At 44.0% G+C, this 19,924-nt stretch overlaps 3 protein-coding genes across 5 annotated transcripts in view; 1 reads left to right on the forward strand and 2 right to left on the reverse strand.

The window, feature by feature from the left end:
* The window catches only part of WWC2 (WW and C2 domain containing 2), a 203,580-nt gene extending 189,983 nt beyond the window's left edge, over positions 1 to 13,597 (forward strand). For all 3 annotated transcript variants that reach the window (XM_004757690.3, XM_045069441.1, XM_013058971.2), the window contains exons 22-23: positions 9,163 to 9,290; positions 10,877 to 13,597. In XM_004757690.3, the coding sequence (XP_004757747.1) occupies positions 9,163 to 9,290; positions 10,877 to 10,943 (195 nt within the window). In that variant the 3' untranslated portion in view covers positions 10,944 to 13,597. The remainder of the gene's footprint in view (positions 1 to 9,162; positions 9,291 to 10,876) is intronic.
* Positions 13,598 to 14,395: 798 nt separating this feature from the next.
* On the reverse strand, positions 14,396 to 15,621 carry LOC101683784 (claudin-22). The gene has a single exon (XM_045069442.1). It carries the CDS (start codon positions 15,369 to 15,371, stop codon positions 14,709 to 14,711), a length of 663 nt encoding a protein of 220 aa, XP_044925377.1. The 5' UTR covers positions 15,372 to 15,621; the 3' UTR covers positions 14,396 to 14,708.
* Positions 15,622 to 16,769: 1,148 nt separating this feature from the next.
* On the reverse strand, positions 16,770 to 17,825 carry LOC101684051 (putative claudin-24). Its single transcript, XM_045069443.1, has one exon. It carries the CDS (start codon positions 17,615 to 17,617, stop codon positions 16,955 to 16,957), a length of 663 nt encoding a protein of 220 aa, XP_044925378.1. The 5' UTR covers positions 17,618 to 17,825; the 3' UTR covers positions 16,770 to 16,954.
* Between the last annotated feature and the right edge of the window lie 2,099 nt (positions 17,826 to 19,924).

The raw sequence follows: 19,924 nt of genomic DNA on the forward strand, positions 1-19,924 counted from the left end.
ACCGAAAGACTTGGCTCTTTCAAGTCCAGAAGGATCTCAATGATGGGACTGTCCAGTCAGTTTAGATTGTAGGCTGCAGGGGACCACCCCTAGCAAAGCTGTTTTTTCTTCCTTCTCTTTGTGCCAATGCTGACTTCTGGCCTGAGTCGATCTCTGTCTTAGACTTTGCTCTAAGCTACCAACAAACACCGACATTCTGTATTTTCCCATTTCCTTTACAGCTCCAGCTGCAACCACCGTGACCAGTGGCCCCCAGTAAGCAGGGCTACATTTCATGTGGTGTTAGTGGAGCACAGCACTTGGGAGGCCACGAGGAGACAGGCTGACCAGTGGTCGGGGCAGGGGCTTCCCATATGACCTGAGTCTCCCTGGCCCCTAACTCCCCTCCCCCGATGCCCAGAATCATACCGCGCCTGGGGAGGGGGGCAGTGCGACTCTAGATCCTTCCTCCTGGCAGCAGTAGCACAGTCCTCTCCCCTCCGGTGGCTCAGGCATTGGGACATGTGCTGTCCCCCACACTTCCCTTAAATGTTCCCAGTCTGGTAGGTGACAGTGGTGTCACTTTGAGGAGATGTGTTTATTTGCCACTTGTGTTTATTCTGTGAGATGCCTCTGATACCCAGGGCCCTTGTCTCTGTTATGTCTTATTTTTCCTCTTTGAAAGGCCTCTTTCTATACCAATCCGTTACTTGAGTTACAAATGGTTTTGTGCACTCTATCGTTTGTCTTTTGAACACCTTTCAAGTGAGAGAAGTTCTGATGTTTGCTCGACTTTGAATCTAAATCCATCAGTCTTTATTTTCTGGCCTTCTGGAGAGCTTTGTTGGGAGTCAGTCACCGTTGGAAAAAACCCAAGGCTGTTCTAAATCTTTTGAGAGTTACTGAAGCACATTAATCTTAAAAAGATCGTCATCTGGGGGCACCTGGGTGGCTCAGTCATTAAGTGTCTGCCTTTAGTTCGGGTCATGATCCCAAGGCCCTGGGATCCAGCCCCACATTGGGCTCCCTGCTCGACGGGAAGCCTGCTTCTCCCTCTCCCACTCTCCCTGCTTGTATTCCCTCTCTCACTGTCTTTCTGTCAAATAGATACATAGAAATCTTTAAAAAAAATAAAATTTAAAAAGATCGTCATCTAAACACCTGTTCTTCCCATAGACGCACGCTCATTCTTTCAGCCTGTGTCCGCAGCACTCCCACTGGGTGCCGGCAGGGGGCGGCACTGGGGAGTGCGGCACCGGGAGGGCAGACCAGACCCCACCCTCAAGCCGCTTCCAAAAGGGAGTCAGGGTTAGGGAGCCTTGGAAAGAACCTCTTGTTCCCATGCTGCCCACCGGTCTCATTGTGAAAACGGCTGATTCTTGGTAAACATGCCAAGAAGAGCCCCAGACCCAGATCTGATAAACCCCCTCGCAGTGCATCTTGGGAAGGATGAAAAGGACGGTGGTTTCCCTTGGAGTCAGAGCAACGACTTGGAGTCCGTCCAGCAAAGGGAGCTTCCTAGAGCTTAGCTGGCTTGGTTCCCCCAGCACCCTGGGGAGGATTAGGAGGGCAGGGGAAGAGGGAAGCTGGGTCACCACCGAAAATTCTGCTTCGAAGTCCTTTTTTTTAAAAAAGCTTCCCAAACAAATGCCAGAAACCAATTCACATATTTGTAAGATCTCACTCTTTCCCCGACTCAAAGTAACTTAAATTAGATTTCTGTTTCTGTCAGGTGAGGATAACTAATGTTTTTAAGTATGCATTGACAAGACTGCTTCGAGATGACACTTCCCTTCATTAAGTACGTAGGTAGTGTGTGGCCTTTGACTTCATATAATTCATGGTAGAACACATCACAAGCAGCTTCTGCAAATAGAGGCCGTTTTCAAAAACAAACCACAGACTTAAAAATGTTTATTGTGCACTTGAACCTCTATAAATTATGTTGAACAGATGCAAAAACAAACAAAAAAAGATGCAGTCATTGCCCTTCTGAAGCTTAGGGACCCGAGTAAACAGCTCAGACCCCAAGGCAAACCATGAGCCAAAACCCTAAATTAACAACCAAGCAGCCTCTTAGCTTTACCTGAAAGAGGGAGTTGGTGCCTTTGTGGAGGTTGGTTTCCTCATCATGGATAAGTCACATAATTTCCAAATAATGAAGGAATGAAGAGTAACAGCACATTTATACCTAAGCCTCATTTCCGATTCACAGTTCACTTAGGTAGCCAAGGAACTGTCCTTTTAGATGTGTTTTTAAGCTATAAGTCGAATTAAACAAAATTACGATTATTTTCTCCCTGATAGTAGAGTAATACAAATGCAGAATTCTATACAGACATAGATGTAGCTATAAATGATTGCAGATATACTCTTTATTGTAGATAGTTTGCAAAATACACAGGACATGCTTGCTTTTGTCCCCTCAAAATCTAATGTAACCAAATGTGCATTTATCTAGATGTTTAAATGCTAATTCCCACCTTCAGTGAACATTACAGGATGGAAATAATTTAACGATATGATTCCAGAAAGTTAATTAAATAATTATGCTACAGCTATTAAAGGATGTTATCAAGCTATTAAAAAGTTATACCGGCATCCAAGACCTATAAAGAACTTCTCAAACTCAACACCCCCCAAAAAAACAAGTCAAAAAATGGAGAGAAGATAAGAGCAGACACTTCTCTAAAGAAGACATACAAATGGCTAACAGATACACTGAAAGAATTTTCAACATCATAGCCATCAGGGAAATTCAAATCAAAACCACAGTGGGATACCACCTTATGCCACAAAACCACAGTGGGATACCACCTTATGCCACAATTTTTTTAATGGCAAAAATTAACAAGGCAGAAAACAACAAATGTTGATGAGGATGTGAAAAAAGGGAACCCCCTCACACTGTTGGTGGGAATGTAAGCTGGTACAGCCACTTTGGAAAACAGTATGGAGTTTCCTCAAAAAGTTAAAAATGGAGCTATCCTACAATCCAGCAATTGCACTACTGGGTATTTACCCTAAAGAAACAAATGTAGTGAAAAGAAGGAGCACATGCACCCCAATGTTCATAGCAGCAATGTCCACAGTAGCCAAACTGTGGAAGAAACCAAGATGCCCTTCAACATAAGAATGGATAAAGAATAGATACAATGGAATATTACTACATTGTATCATAGATACAATGGAATATTGCTCCGCCATCAGAAAGGATGAGTACCTGCCATTTGCATCAACATGGATAGAACTGGAGGGGATTATGCTAAGTGAAGTAAGTCAAGCAGCAAAAGATAATTTATCATATGGTTTCACTCCTATGTAGAACATAAGGAATAGAATGGAGGATGACGATGGGGGAATGAAGGGAAAACTGAAGGTGGGTGGGGAATTAGGGCGACCAACCGTGAGAGACTCTGGACTCTGGGAAACAAACTGAGGGTTTCAGAGGGGAGAGGGGTGATGAGAATGGGGCAGCTGGGTGGTGGGTATTAAGGAGGGCATGTGTTGTGATGAGCACTGGGTGCTGTATGCAACTAATGAATCCTTGAACACTACATCAAAATTCTCGATGTACTGTATGCTTGCAAACTTAACATAAAAAGAAAAAAAGTTATGGACTTCTGTTTCCTGGTCTGGCCTACAAGGAAATCAGTGTTCTGCTCTAAAAATAAGGAAAGAGCATGAACAAACTAAAAATAAACAACTCTTCTTAGATCTGTCAGGAAAATGATATCACAGGTTAAAACAATGCCCCCCAAACTGGAGAAATAGGCAGCACAGAAAATGATAACTCACCAGAGCAGAAACTCTGGAGGAATCAGTGCTAGGGTAGGAGAACCTAAACTATAATTGATGAGTCCTGGAGGTTCCATGTAGACAAGCCTGAGGGTTGAAAACTCCCAGGGACTGGCCATGGGAAGCCTCAAAACTTCTGTGCATTCTCATGTAGCTCTACCAGGTCCTCTTAGTGAATATCAGAAAAGAAAATTTCCTGCGCTTCGAGCAGGGAAAGGGGGGGGGGTGGAAAGACCATGCTGAAATACACCAGAGCATTCTGTTAACAAGAGCTGCCTCCAGGAGCAACTGTTTTGCCAGAGTCTAACCTACAAAGGTTTTCTGAGAGCCTAACCAACTTGGGAGAAGATAAATACCCACTCCAGCCAGGCTGTTGTGCCTAAATAGGGTGTGGGGGGAATGAGAAACACTGTGAAATTCTCAGTTGGAGGCACAGGCTCCCCAAAAGACTGAGGCCTAATCATAAGACTATAAAAGACTTCCTGTTCGCCCACACCTCTGCTTCATTACTAAAGACCTGCTTACAGAGTTCCATTCACCTGTTACATTATGTCTGTTTGGGCTTCAACATAAAATCACCATACTGAAAGAAGAGGCAGAAAAAAACATTAGAACCAGATTTAGACATGGCAGAAATGTTGGGATTAGGAGACCAGAAATTTAAACAATTATGACTCATGCACTAAGGCCTCTAATGGGAAAAGCAGACAACATGCAAGAATAAGTGGTCAATATTAGCTGAAGGAAAATGGAAATTCTAAAAAATAATTTTAAAAAATACTAGACATCAAAAGCACTGAAGGAAATGAAGGATACCTTTGATGGGCTTGTTAGCAGACTAGATATGGCTAAAGAAAGAATCTCTGAGCTTGAGGAAATGTCCGTAGAAACTTTCAAATCCGAAAATCAAAGAGAGAAAAGACTGAGGGGGGAGAAAAGGGATAGGATATCTGAGAACGGTGGAACAACTACAAAAAGTGTACTTACACATAATGGAAACACCAGCACAAGAAAGAGAAAAGCAGAAGAAATATTTAAAGCATAATGATTGAGGGGGCGCCTGGGTGGCTCAGTGGGTTAAAGCCTCTGCCTCCTGCTCAGGTCATGATCCCAGGGTCCTGGGATCGAGCCCCGCATCGGGCTCTCTGCTCAGCGATGAGCCTGCTTCCCTTCCTCTCTCTGCCTACTTGTGATCGCTGCCTGTCAAATAAATAAAATCTTAAAAAAAAAAAAGGCACAATAATTGAGAAGTTGTCCAAATTAATGTCAGATATGTCCAAATTAATGGCAGGTCCAGGAAGCTCAGAGACTACCACATAGGATAAATGCAAAACAAACAAACAAACCAAAATACCCTATACCTGGGCACATCACACGCAAACTGCAGAAAATCAAAAATACAGGAAAACTCTTGAAAGAGGCCAGAGTAGCTTCTACAGGAGCAAAGAGAAGAATTACATCTGACTTCTCCAAAGCCATGCAAGCAAGGAGAGTGGAGTGATCTATTTAAGGTGTTGAGAGGGAAAACAAAAACAAAAATAAACAAAAATAAACCCACCAGCTGAGAATTCTGTACCCTACAAAATTATCCCTCAGAACTGAAGGAGAAGTACTTTCTCAGGCAAATGAAAATTGAGAGAATTTATTGTCAGTAGATCTGCCTAGCAAGAAATGTTAACAGAAGCTCTTCTGAGAGTTGGAAAATAGTATAGGTCAGAAGCTAAGATCTACATAAAGAAAGGGAGAGCACTAAAGGAGTTAAGTGATGATAAAGTTAAAACATTATTTTTCTTACTCTTAATTAATCTAACATAACAATTCATAATAATAATAGCAACTATGTATTTGACATATATATGCTTGTGTGTAAGTGAAATAAATGACAGCAACGACACAAGGAACAACAGGGAGAGATTAGGAATATTTTATTGTTATATGGTACTTGCACTGTCCATAAAGTACTGTGATGTTTTGCATATTGCAAAATATTGGACAACCACCTAAAAATGTTTTTAAAAGTATAATTGATATGCTAAGAAAGGAGAGAAAATGGTAATATAGGATGCTCAATTAAAACCACAAAAGACTGCACAAGAGTAGAAGGCAAAAACAGAAACAGAATAAGAGCAATGGGAAAACAATTATCAGTATGGTAGATATCATTCCAGCCATATCAGTAATCACTCTAATTTTTAAAGACTTTAAGTAATCTCTGCACTGAATGTAGGGCTCCAACTCACAACCCCAAGATTAAGAGTCCCATGCTCTACTGACTGAGCCAGCCAGGTGCCCCTCAGTAATCACTTTAAACATTAATGATCTGAATTTGCAAATTCAAAGAGATTGTCAGAGTTTAATAAATGGCAAGACCTGACTATATGTTTGTCTACAAGAAGCCCGTTTTACATATAAAACACATATAGACTAAAAGTAAAAGGTTACAGAAAAATATACCATGCTAACACTAATCAAAACAAAGTGGGAGTAGCTATATTAATCTGAGACAGAGCAGACAGCTGAGCATAAAAGTTGTCTGATATAATGAAGGACATTACATAATGATTAAACAATGACATTACATAATTACTGACAAAGGAATCATTTTCCAAGAAGAGAGAGCAGTCCTTAATGTGTACGCACCTATTAACACAGCATCAAAATATATGAGGCAAAAACTGATATATCTACAAGGAGAAATAGGTAGATCCACTCTTAGAGTTGGAGACTTCAACAGCCCTTGGTCCTAAATGGACAGATCCCAAAGGCCGAAAATCAGCAAAGACATAGCTGAATTCAACCACACTGTTAATTAACTAGATATAACTGACATCCATAGACTACTTTATCCAACAACAGCAGAATTCATTCTCCTCCAGGTCACATGGAACATTCACCAAGAGAGACCATGTTTTGTGCCATAAAATACAACTTAAAAATATAAAAGAATACAAATCATGTAGTATCTACTTTCAGACCACAATGGAATAAAACTAGGAATCAATAACAGATAGCTGGAAAATCCCAAAGTTCTTGGAGACCTTACAACACATTTTTAAATAACACATGGGTCATAAAAAGGAATCTCAAGAGAAAACACATTTTGAACTAAATGAAAATGAAAAGCCAACTTATCAAACTTTGTGGGATGCAGCAAAAGCAGTGCTTAGAGGGAAATTTATAAATAGTGAATGTATATACTGGAAAGGAAGATTTAGAGTCAATAATCTAATCATCAGCCTTCGGAAACTAAAAAACAAAGAGTAAATCCAAAGCAATCAGAAGAAAGGAAATAAAAATTAGAATAGAAATCAATGACATCGAAAACAGGAAAATCAATAGCAAGGTTGCAGGATATAAGGTTAATATATAAAAAGTCAACTGCTTTTCTGTATTCTACAGAACAAGTGGAATTTGAAATTAAAAACACCACACAATTAGCATTCCCCCAAAATGAAATAATTACATATCTAACAAAATATGTATAGGATTTAAATGAGGAAAAGTACAAAACCTGATGGATAAAATCAAAGAACTAAATAAATGGAGAGACAGTCCATGTTCATGGATAGGAAGACTTAATAATGTCAAGATGTTAGTTCTTCCCAGGGTGCCTGGGTGGCTTGGTTTGCTAAGATTCCAACTCTTGATCTCAGCTCAGGTCTTGATCTCAGGATCATGAGTTCAAGCTCCCCACGGGGCACAGAACCAACTTTAAAAAAAAGGAAAAAAATATTAGTTCTTCCCAAATTGGCCTATAGATAATGCAATCCCTGTCAAAAACCCTAGCAAATTATATCATGGACATATACAAACTGGCTCTGAAGTTTATATGGAGAGACAAAAGACAGATGATAGCCATCACAATATTGAAGGAGACAAAGTTGGAGGGCTGACACTACCCAACATCAGGACTTAACTGTAAAGCAACAGTAATCAAGATAGTGTAGTATTGAAAGAATAGATAAATCACTAGAGGATCATAGAGAGCCCAGAAACAGACCCATACAAATAGAATCAACTGAATTTTGACAGTGGAGTGAAAGAAATACAATGGAACAAGAGAATCTTTTCAACAAAATGGAACACCTGGACATCCACATGCAAAAGAAAAAAAAATTTAGACACAGATTTTACGCACTTAGCAAAAATGAACTAAAAATGGGTTGTAGGCCTAAATACAAAACTGTAAAGAACTGTAGATAAAAGACTGCTATCCAAAATATACAAAGAACTCTTAAAGCTCAACAATAAGACAATGAACAGCCCAACTGAAAAGTAGACCAAACACCTAAACAGACACCTCACCAAAAAAGATATACAGATGGTAAAGAAGCTTATGAAGAGGTGCTACACATCATATGTACTTAGGGAATTGCAAATTGAAACAACAGTGAGCTACCAGCACACGCCTGTTAGAATGGCCAAACTCAAACACTGATGCTTCACTGACAACACGAAATGCTGGCAAATACATAGCACAGGAGGAGCTCTTCTTCACTGCTGGTGGGAATGCAATAGTACAGCAACCATGGACCCAGACTTTTTTTTTTTTTTTCAATTCTTCTTTTCCCCAGCTGTGTTGAGATGTAATTGACATATAAGATAGCATGAAGTGTAAGATGCAGGTTAGGTTAACATTTTTCTTACAAAAGTAAATACACACACTCTTGCCATATGATCTAGGAGTCACACTTGTTGGTATTTACTCAAAGGAGTTGAAAAGTTATGGACATGGATGTTATGACATCTTTCTTTATACCTGCCAAAACTTGGGAGTAGCCACGATATCCTTCAGTGAGTGATGGATAAATAAACTGTGGTACTTGCAAACAATGGAATATTATTCAGTGCTACAAAAAGAAAAAAAAAAATAAAGCAATCAAGCCATGGAAATACCTGGAAGAATCTTAAGTTTATATGACTAAGTAAAAGAGGATAACCTGGTATGTAACTTGTACATCAATAAACTGCTTTTAAAATTAGGCTAAGATAGAAAACAGTCTAAAAAGATGAATCAGAGGTTGAAATGTTAGGGCCTATTTCTTGGTCACAGTGCCATAAGTAGTTTTTCATTTCTTTTTTGGGGGGTTCTTTGGTTTTCCAAACGTACTAAAAGGATCACATATTACCCAAGTACTAAGATCTTTGAAGTTCAGTGAAATAAACTTGCGGCAATCAGCGACTGCGCCACAGCTGCGCGAGAGGGGCACCCGACTGTGGTGAGCGGAGAGGGACACTCCCGCTCCCCCTCCCTCCCCCCTCCCCCCATCACTGTCCACGCTCCACTCTGGGCTCAGGACCCAGGCTCTCAAGCCTTAACAGCACGTCTTCGGAGCTTTCTAATTAGTGCTCTTTGGGGTTTTGTGATTTGATTTCCTTTCCCAGGCTGAACAGTCAAAAGAAGAGCAGAAGCAAGGTTTGAATGCAGAGAAATTGATGCGGCAAGTCTCCAAGGACGTGTGCCGGCTCCGGGAGCAGAGCCGGAAGGTGCCTCGGCAGGTGCAGTCCTTCAGGTAAACCCCCCACCCACGACACCGTCGCGTGGCCTCTCGCCGTCTGAATTATGCCGCCAGTTCGCATTAGCGCAGGAGTCCCCAGATCCTCTCCTACCATGTGAACGTAGATGCTTCCGTCTGCTCCTTCCTGAGGTTACAGACTCCCCGGCAGTGGCCCTGACCCGATCCAAGCCCGGCTCCTAGGAACTCGGGGTGCGCCCCACCCCCCCGAGAAGCAGCTGGCACATCTCCCTGAGTAAACACAGAAAGACACAGATCTTCCGGGCTTTTGTTGTTCACTCATTCAACAGACGTTCTGGGGCCCCTCCTGGGCCCCCTCGCCGTGCGGGGTCGGGGACGCTCCCCGGGAGCAGGGGGCGTCGGGGGCACCCTCCGGCACTGGGGACGCACACACACACACACACACACACACTCACTCACTCACCCTGTCTGCTTGTCTCACCTGGAATCAGGGGCCCCGTGTGCCCTGCTCCTCTGATTCGTCGAGGAAGTTTGAAATCAGGAGTCAAAAATGGCCACTCAGGGCTGTGAGGCCCCGCGTGCAGCGAGGCTTCCGCTTCCGGCGCTCCTTCCGGCCTGTAGTGACGTCACGAGCACCCGCCCTCGCCTGAGAGGACGCAGACCGCGGAGATGGCGGTGGTTCCGGGTCCCGGGGTTCCGGGCCGCTCCCTCTCCTCTCTCTCCTGTCCTTAGTCTTCAGAGCTTTTCCACCCCAGCACTTGGCTCCTGACGCCGCACTCCCTCCGCCGCCTACATGGACTCTTAGTTTCTCGAAGGAAGGCTTTGTTGTTGTTCCCTTCTTCATCGCTGCCCCCGTGCCTGCCCCCGTGCCCGCGCGACAGCACCACCCCGGGAAATACCGTTGGCGCGGCACTGTGTGTGATGTGCAGACCTGGCACGAAGTGGGTGTCCTGCTCCTGCCTTCGGCAACTATACGATCTTATTATTATTATTATTATCATTTTAATACTCTCCTAACCTCTGAAACCTTTCTGCCCAATCTTTCCCAGCCTCTCCCTTTCGGGTTGTTTCTCCTTATCCCCGCTTTGGGATTTGGGACAGCTCTGCCTTTGCTACAGTCACATTTCTTCTTTCCCCCGCCTTGGGAGTCATGGGATCACGCAGCAAGGGTCCCCTACCTGGGCCTGGTATTGATCTTAAAGAATTTTCCCAGTATCATGTGTTTTTCTGCAAGGTCCCTGGAGAACTTTCCTACGAAGTCCTGGGACTTTGGGCTTACGCATCCTCTCCTGCCTCGCTTAGAAGCGCTCATAACGGACCCCCGGGTGGTTTAGAAACGGTCTGATGCTGGAAATCCAGGAAGGAAGTGCCTGTCTTGGTCTGTAGGCGATTCGCTGCAAACCGGAGCCGCCCTTCTCCTTTATAGCTCCCATCAAGGGATAAGACGGGGGGGAAAAGGGTAGGGGGGAGACGATCTTGATTTTAGAGTGTTCTGCCCAAGGAACAGATCACCTGTGCAGGCTTGCAGAGACCACGCTGGGGTTCTTGGGACTATTTTCAGTGGTCGCAGAGTATTTTCAATGTTGTGTTCAAGCCAGTTTATTTCTCACCCCTGACTCTAGGGAGAAGATTGCCTACTTCACCAGAGCGAAGATAAGCATTCCGTCCCTGCCGGCTGATGACGTATGATCACACCCCCTACGGAAAGTACTCTGTCACCTCTTCACTAACTAGGGAGGGTACAAGACTGAACATTTGTTTTGTTTTGTTTTGTGGGGGGGGGGGGTGTTTTTTGTAACGTGACTGTCCACTCTTTAAAGAGCTTTCATATCACATCAGATTTTCAACATGTTCATTTGTAAAGTACCTTGAATGTAATTCTTGTATGTTTAAAAAAGAAAAAAAAAATCAGGTAACCAAAATGGAGTGATCTGGTACACAAATGTTGTCCAGTACCTACGAATCGCCAGCAGCCTGTGTTTTGTACAAACGGAATAGAGGTGGCGCCCAGAGTATACTGTTGAACCAACTGTCAAGAAAGAACTCGGTTTAGCAGAAGGCGAGCTTGGCTTTTCATTCGATGTCTTAGGGGCAGACCAGGAGGATGGCAACAGGCCCATGTGGTATCTTTGTACCCCTGGTTTGAAGGCAAATAGGAGTCCAATGAGTCCAGCTCGAAACAGGTGTTGCGCCCACGCCATCACCCGTGTTGAAGCCCCTGTTTCCTGAAAACACTTTCATTCTTGTCCTTTTCTTGGAGTCTAAAGAAAACCAGATGCTGAGTGGGAATCTCGGAACCCAAAGGAGCAGGGCTCCGAACTACAGGGAAGACCTTGTGATTTGTCACATTAAGGGTGGGCAGGGAGAGGAGAGAGCCCGGTACCCTCAACCCACTCGAATCAGCACGTGAGCGAGCACCCACGGCCCAGAACATGCCCGGACTCCGCGGCCGTGTTCCAGCCAGGGTTTCCAGCTTGCGCTGCTGAGCTGCTGTCCCAGGTCCGAGGGTGGTGCCCATGACAAGACCATGGTGGCCGGCCCTCTGAGAACAGACAGCACCCACCTTGTGGCGGGGACACGGACAAGAACTCCCTCAGGAAAATGGGAATCTTGATTAAATCAAAGTTGCCAAAAGAAAAAAATTTTTTTAACTTTATTAAACCGATTTCTCACATTCACTAGGAATTATTTTGCAGCTCTCATTCTTAGGGGCTCCCATCTGTAATTTGTGGTGAGGAGGCCAAGAGAAGAGTGTGCCTGGGGAGATTATCAATCTGAAGTATGGGCCAAGGCGTTTGTTTCAGAAAACAATCGTAGATGAACTAAGGTAGGCAGAGGAACGGACTCCAGCCAGCCAGTGTCCTCCCCCTCCCCAGCCCAAGCATGGGCTTAAAAGAAAGCAAGCCGCCCTATAGCTCTGCCAACATAAAGGCTTTTAGAATAAAGAGTATTTATGCAATTTAAATCCTACTTATCATCCAGCCAGTTACAGTAGAAGAGGCAATTTTTGGCTAGCCGTCTTCTGTAACAAACTAAATCTTTTTTTTTTTTTTAAAGAAATGCAAAAAATCATCTTCAAGGAATGGACCCCTTAAAAAAATATGTATTAAGTTCTATTTCTAACATAGAATCCCTGGCAGGAATTTTTAGTTTCTTGGAAGTAATTATACATATTTTGGAAAGTTCCTTTTACCAGAATCAAAATTCAAATTAAGCAATTTCTGAACCTAGAACTTCAATTATTTTTTCCTCCATTGTCCCACCACTTAAATCTAAATGTCTCTGAAGCTATAACCGGATGTGACACGACTTTGAACATAAACTAGCCTTGTGAATTGGCTGCACACAGTCCTTCAAGGCCGTGAGGTTCATTCTATCAGATGACTAAGGAGAACTAGAAAGAGAATACCATTCATCCTTGTCAAGGTCAAATGTGAAAGACAGAGGTTTATTTAATGTAGAGCTAAATGAAGGTCAGCTGTTTTCAGCGTCTTAGCTTGACCGTGAAAATGTTTATAGAATTTTGTGTAGTTATACCGTTCAATTCTATTTTCTTCATTTATTTATTTACGGTCTTATTTATGTTCTGTTTAATATATAGTTCGGTTCTGGCCATTTTAAATGTTTGACATAGAAGAGGCTATATTGGAATATCTACACTTTTATAAGTCTTCATCAGATTCGCTGTTTACTTTTTGTAATACAAAAAGTTTCAGACAAGTATAAAAGAAGAATAAAACCTGTCTCAGGCTGGTAGTCAACAGTTGTGACCAGGATTTGGGTTTTCTTTTACAAAATTTGCTCATTTCTAACATGAGAAACGAACTTATTTTAATATAATCCTTTTCCACACTTTTAAAAGAATCAGCAATAGTGTTGTGTATTTTAGGCAGCTTTTAACAATTCTGTCATATTTGTACTAACCCAAATGATTCACAGTGACAAAACATTTTAATAACTTGATCACAAAACCATATGAACAATATGAATTTTAATATTATAAATACTATTTTTTAAAGGTAGAATTTATTCTGCACAGGGTAAAAAGAATGTAATATTTAGTTCTCAAGTTTGAATTATCAATATGTTATAATTTTGTATATCAGAATCTAAGTTACAGGTACAAAAAAACATATTGCTAGCCAAATGAACAAAATCTAGCTGTCTGTAGCATGCAAATCAAATCTAAAATCTTTTTTTTTTTTGCTATTACTTTATCTATATTGTATTAAATATCAAAAGCTCAGGACTGAACTAAATATTTAATCAGGTTAAATTCTGAATATGTTTCTGTTTCTGTTAATTGTCTCTGTAAAAGTACGCAAATACATCGCATAGATTAACTTTGGTTTCTGCACTTTTCCTGTGTTTGTGGGTGGAAAACGGTTCAGTGGGTTTGTTTGTTTTTTTAAACAAAGATGCATATTGCTTCATACTTCATTTCAGTGTCATGTACTGTTCAGTCAATTTCTCTGATTGTTGCAAACAAGAGTTTACCTGAGCCGTGTACCGAGCAAATACCAGATCCGTCATGAGGAACTTCCCAAGCCAGCAGTTTGCTGGAAATGGTTCTGGATTGGGCGGTCAGTATTGTTGATAGAAAAAGAGGGCCCATTTGTATCATGCGGAGTAAAAGAAGGAGTCCCCAAGGTGGGCCAGGAGCTTCCCCCCACCCTACCCCCCCCACCTTGACCTGTAGCGCCCCCCCCCACCGCCCCCCAGTGGCTGCTCCACAGAGCCAGCGGCATCCAGGGCCCTCAGCCGTCTGCCACAGAGCACAGGGCACCAAAGCCAAAGCACACTTGGGGGCCCGTATTTTACGTGAACCTCCCCAAACACCAGATTGCCACCCTCTGCTTCTGCACTGGTGAGGAAGGCATGAAGGAATGTGGCTGGCTTTTGGAAAAGGCCCCTTAGAGGCCCTGAGGTCTCCAATGACAAAGGAGATGAAATAGCCCACGTCTCCTCTCAAGCTTTCAAAGAACCAGCAATTTTTTTAGTCTAATCTAATGTCCTTTCTCAGTAAATATGCAACAAGACTTTAGTTTCAAGATAACAGGTGACCTTACACACTTGAAAGCAATAAATGATTAGCAGTTGCCAAAACGATTCATCTCTATGAATAACAATTCAAAGATACATAAGTGCTAATACAATGTTTTATTTACCAGCTCTGTGCAATCACCGAATCTATTTTAAAATGGAGAAAACTCATCCACATAATGAGTATGATTACTATTAAGTCTTGAGTGGTTTTGGTCTCAGAAGAGAAGATAAAAGTGTTTTTACTGTCTTAGAAGGAAATTATAATTTAAGAAGCGAATAGCCACAGGGAAATGCATTTTAGAAAATTAAAAGCCCAGTGAATGGATGGCTGTGTAGCAAGAAATCCTACCAAATCCAGAAAGGAGTGAGTTGCTCTTGAACGATGGACCCCCACTGATGTTTTCTGGCTTAGATTTTCCGATGGGCTTTGTTCATCTGCCGGTGCTCACAGTGATATCTTGTTTCTGCCACTGCGTGGTGGCCCAAAGCTGGGGCAGCTTGGGAGAAGCAGGCTGCACAGTCCAGCAGGCCCCCTCCCAGGAGGAGGGAAAAGCCAGCAAACCAGCCCAGAAAGAGGGCATCCCCAAACTCCCACCTGGGCACGATCTCTGGCACAGTCTCATCCCAGAACTCCTGGACCGTCTGGTAGGCGACCCAGGACACCGGAGCCAGGACCGCAACCCCTGCCGCCCAGAACAGAATCCCTCCCAGGATCAGCAGCCCCTTCTTGTGGCCCCGCCGCGTCTCTCCAATCCTCAGGCAGTCCAGGCCAAAGCTGGAGACCAGCAGGCCCAGGAGCCCCAGCCCGTTGGACAGGAACATGAGAATCCTGGCGATCCGGAGTTCAGCAGGCAAAGCCAGGAAGGAGTCAAAGTCCTTGCACTGTCTCCCCACCTCCTCTTGGATAACACAGGCCTGCCAGAGCCCCATGGTCCAGTTCTCCATTTCGTTTAGGTCCAGATTGAGGTTTTTCCACTGTGGCAGGTAGTTTGTAAGACAGGACAACACCCATCCCAGCAAAGAGAGTGAGATCCCAGCGAACTGTGCCACAGTCCGAAATACTAAAGCCATCCCTGAGCCCCACGGAGCCCGAGGCAGACCAGCTCCTGCCTTCCGACGGGCGTGCAGAGAAGTGTGACACCTTATGCTCTCTGCAGAGCTCGGAAATATTTCTTCATCGTGTGTAGAGGATTCTTGCCAGAGTGGCTATTGTTTGATTCTGTGTTGACTGACTTTCAGGAAAGGACAGGGAAATAAGTCCACCAACCAGCAACAATGCCAGGGTGTGGCCAAGCACCACGATCCCGTCCTAGGGGCTGACCGTGGTCAGGGCTGACCGTGGTCGCAGTTTGTCTCTGAGATCACCTTAGGCAGTGCTCGTCCCCCTTTCGTTGTTAACAGTACAGATGGCTCTCAGGTTGTTCCCAACCTTTCTAACAAGTCAAAGAATTAAGTCTAAATGCAAAATGGCCCAGTTTGGGTTCAGCTCCAAGCCTTTCTATCTTATTAATTGCACCTGTCACTTTGCCATGTTTATCCCTCGGATTTCTGTACGTACGTTACGGTAGTACTGAATGTGATCCCTTTTTAAAAGCAGATTCAAGAAAAATATTTCTTACCCAAATACATCGACCTGATCAGAAATCTCTTTAGACTTTCAATCAGGTCTGTTTTTTTAAGACCCTTGAGCTACCTATAGGACATAACACATGCTTGTTGTGCCCTAAAGACCAGGTCTAGTTCCCTCCCTGCCTTTCTGTCAAATCTGTGCCCGTGTGCATGGACACTTTGTTTTCTTTGCTTAAGTTTGCTTTCTATATTGTAGAAAAGTAAAGGAACAGGACTTTGTAGGTGGGAACGAACACCTTTTGTCAGTTCACCACTAAAGTCAATATCCTCATGCTGATCATTTTTAACGGAAGAAAGCAAAGCTTTTATTAGGGAAAGTAGGAACTGTCAGTATCTGGATATCTAGCACAAGACATTTCTGGAATTGCTCATCTTTTTTAGATTTGAAACTTTGGAAGGAAGAGACAAGAGAGGAGACTGGCCAGCATTTTGAGTGTGAGAGTATCATTAAGGACCGAAAACCATCAGCCTCATCAAATTCTGTCACAACGGGCGCCTGCTAATGTCCTAAACACAAACCACTTCTGTTCAAAGAGGACCAAAGTCGTCATCGTGGAAATCACACTTTGGGACAGGCTGAGCATGTGCTGTTGCTATTGCAGAATGTTTAAAGGATTTCAGATTGGGTTTTCCTTTAGGAAATAGATACTAATTCTTATGATTTCCAGCTACCAGCAAAAACAAAAACCAAAAAATTTTCTAATATAAAATTAACACATTAAAACTTAATACTGATTACAATGGACAACCACCACCGCATTTTGATTTAAATAACCAGCTCGATGAAATTATTTTTGCCCATACCTAGGTAATGCTTACCACGATAATTTTCTTTTAGTTACAAGACTTGCCTCTTTCTTACCTCTTCAGATTTTGGGGGGCAGAGGAGATCTAGAATAGAAGAGTGGTTATTTAATAACATGTGAGCTACACGGATTTAGTTGCAGAACAAAGACCCCTTTCTAGTGTAGACCCCACATCACAGTTGATGTGGAAAGATGTGTCTCTCCGGTCCCATCAAAGCCTTACACTCTCGGGTCTGCCATTCCATTTTCGAGGTATGGACTCTGAGTTAGTGTTTCTGCCACTGCATAGTGGCCCGAAGCTGAGGCAGCCTGGGAGAAGCAGGCTGCACAGTCCAGCAGGCCCCCTCCCAGGAGGAGGGAAAAACCAGCAAACCAGCCCAGAAAGAGGGCATCCCCAAACTCCCACCTGGGCACGATCTCTGGCACAGTCTCATCCCAGAACTCCTGGACCGTCTGGTAGGCGACCCAGGACACCGGAGCCAGGACCGCAACCCCTGCCGCCCAGAACAGAATCCCTCCCAGGATCAGCAGCCCCTTCTTGTGGCCCCGCCGCGTCTCTCCAATCCTCAGGCAGTCCAGGCCAAAGCTGGAGACCAGCAGGCCCAGGAGCCCCAGCCCGTTGGACAGGAACATGAGAATCCTGGCGATCCGGAGTTCAGCAGGCAAAGCCAGGAAGGAGTCAAAGTCCTTGCACTGTCTCCCCACCTCCTCTTGGATAACACAGGCCTGCCAGAGCCCCATGGTCCAGTTCTCCATTTCGTTTAGGTCCAGATTGAGGTTTTTCCACTGTGGCAAGTAAGTGGTGATCACGGATAAAACCCATCCCAGCAAAGATAATAAAAGTCCAATGAGTTGCACTGCTGCTCTAAAGATGAAAGCCATTCCAACAGATCTTACAACTTGGGCCACCCCCTATAGGAGCCACCGTCTTCTGTAGTTGTCAGCAGTGTGATGCTCTTGGTCCTATGCTGCCTGGAATATAAGCTTTGGCCATTAACTCTTGGGAAACTCTGAAATGCGTTTTTGTTCTTCTCAAATATAATGTTTCATGTAAAGGACGAAGGACCCTGTTAAAACTATGAGTTAGGCTTTCTGATAAGGATTTGATCTGTTACCTTCCAATTTGCTTGGTAAAATTACATCCCCAATGCTTGATGATTATAAGTCTAAAGATGAACAAAGAGGGCTCTATGACCCCTCACCCTAAAGTACAACAGAAATCTTTGTGCTTCAATATGGATTAATTAGATTTTAAGTGGTGATAAAAGGCCAGCTCTTTCTGCAACAGGACCTCATTGTAGTATCCGAATCTGAGATCTCAGGGATGCAGAACAAGGCCTTGTAAAGAAAGGTAGACTGTTTCCCTATAATCTTTATTCTTCTCGGACTTCCTTAACCTACACAAGAGCCTGGCCCCAGTTCTTGAGTGTCACAGGCACTCAGTGGGGACTTGGCAGGAAAGTTTCCTCAGATTCCTTTGAAAGGTGGAGGCTGGTTCACTGGGTTCATTCAAACAGAAAAAAAACAAGACCGATGCCCAGAGGTGCTAAGTGAGGAGGGGAGAATCCTGGGAAGCTCTGGATTTCGTTCTAAGATTTTTTCCACCCTCGTTGAGGAGCTGGGAGTAAAGCATGATTTCTTAGTGTCTGAGAGGGGTTTTTTGGTTCACAGCTGAGTTGTCTTTGCTGTCATTGAATCCACACAGACAAAGTCACACCAGGCCGGAAGACTCCTGGCAGGTCCAAGAGAAAGGTTTGGGTGTGGAAACAAGAGCCCCAAAGGGGGCTGACCTTTGAGGCGCCATCTTGTTTGCTCTTTTGATTTAGGCCACACCATGAAAGCATACTTCTGCGGCACGGGACCCCTCAGAGAATGCAGGGCTTGGTGGCCGGGATAAGAAGCCACACGCACCAGAGTCCCAGAGCAGTGCCAGGCCCCACCGCCCAGACCCCACTCTGCTCAGGGCCCTGGGCCTTCGGTGCCCACAGCGGGACGGCAGGGTCTGAGAGGCTGGTGTTGTAAGGACGTGCAAGAGCCAGGACCCTAGAAGGTTCTAAGCCGCTGGAACAGAACCACTGCCCGTCACCACCAGCCTGAGTCTAGTCCAGGGTCAGAGTGGAGTTTTCATGAAGTTGCCTGACAGGAGACAGGAGAAAAACAGAGCCCTGATGACCCAGATGTATCCAAAGTAAGCCTCAGAGTCATTAGGTGAATGGGTCTTTCTTCAGCATTTTCCAGAATTTTAGGTTAAAAAAGAAGAGGAGTCCTTAACTTTTACAAATTCTCAGAATCCCTTAGTTATTCTGCTGTCCTCGTTGTGCTAAAGTAAGAGGTGGTTCCAGTTTACAAAAAGACAGAAGAGTCCAAAAAGGGCTGCGGATCTGTCCAGGCTTCCTCATCCCCAGGCGCTGGGACAATGGTGAGCTCAAGCTTTCCTTCGGGCAGGCAGCCTGGATGCAGAAAGCTCTCGAGACCAATCCTTACCAGTCACGAGGAGATGATTCTTGTTATCACAACGAAGTTTGCTTGTTTTTTTAATGGAATGGACTAGGTTGCCGTGTGAGACTCTCCTTCCCAAACTTGTTTTGCGATAATACTTGGGATGCCTGGGTAGCTCAGTTGGTGGGGTGTCTGTCTGCCTTTGGCTCAGGTCGTGATCTCGGGGTCCTGGAATCAAGCCCCACATCGGGCTCCCTGCTCAGAGGGAGGTCTGCTGCTCCCTCTCCTTCAGCCCCTTCACCTCACGCATGCTCGCTCTCTCTCTCTCTCTCTCTCTCTCTTTCAAATAAATCTTTTCTTTTTTAATTGATAAAAATAAAATAAAATAAAAAAGGGTAATTCTCAGGGCACCTGGCTGGCTCAGTCGAAGAGCGTGCAATTCTCAATCTCAGTACTGTGAGCTCGAGCCCCACCTTGGTCGCAGAGTACAAAAATAAATAAATAAACCTTTTTTTTTTTTTTTTAAAGATTCATTCTCACCTGTCAGGGTTACTGTGGGGAGGTTTCTGCCACGGTGGGGGTCAGGCCTGGATAACCTTTAAGCGGTGCCTCAACTCATTTATTCTTTTTACTTTATTAACATATAATGTATTATTTGTTTCAGGGGTACAGGTCTGTGGATCATCAGTCTTACACAATTCACAGCACTCACCATAGCACAGACCCTCCCCAATGTCCATCACCCTAGCC

The sequence above is a fragment of the Mustela putorius genome, unplaced genomic scaffold (assembly GCF_011764305.1).
Source record: "Mustela putorius furo isolate JIRA1106 unplaced genomic scaffold, ASM1176430v1.1 tig00003932_pilon_pilon_pilon:0A:0A, whole genome shotgun sequence".
Classification (NCBI taxonomy): Eukaryota; Metazoa; Chordata; class Mammalia; order Carnivora; family Mustelidae; genus Mustela; species Mustela putorius.

What these genes read in the sequence shown, in the direction of transcription:
- LOC101683784 (XM_045069442.1), bottom strand. Translation starts at nt 15,371, where the DNA reads ATGGCTTTAGTATTTCGGACTGTGGCACAGTTCGCTGGGATCTCACTC.
- LOC101684051 (XM_045069443.1), bottom strand. Translation starts at nt 17,617, where the DNA reads ATGGCTTTCATCTTTAGAGCAGCAGTGCAACTCATTGGACTTTTATTA.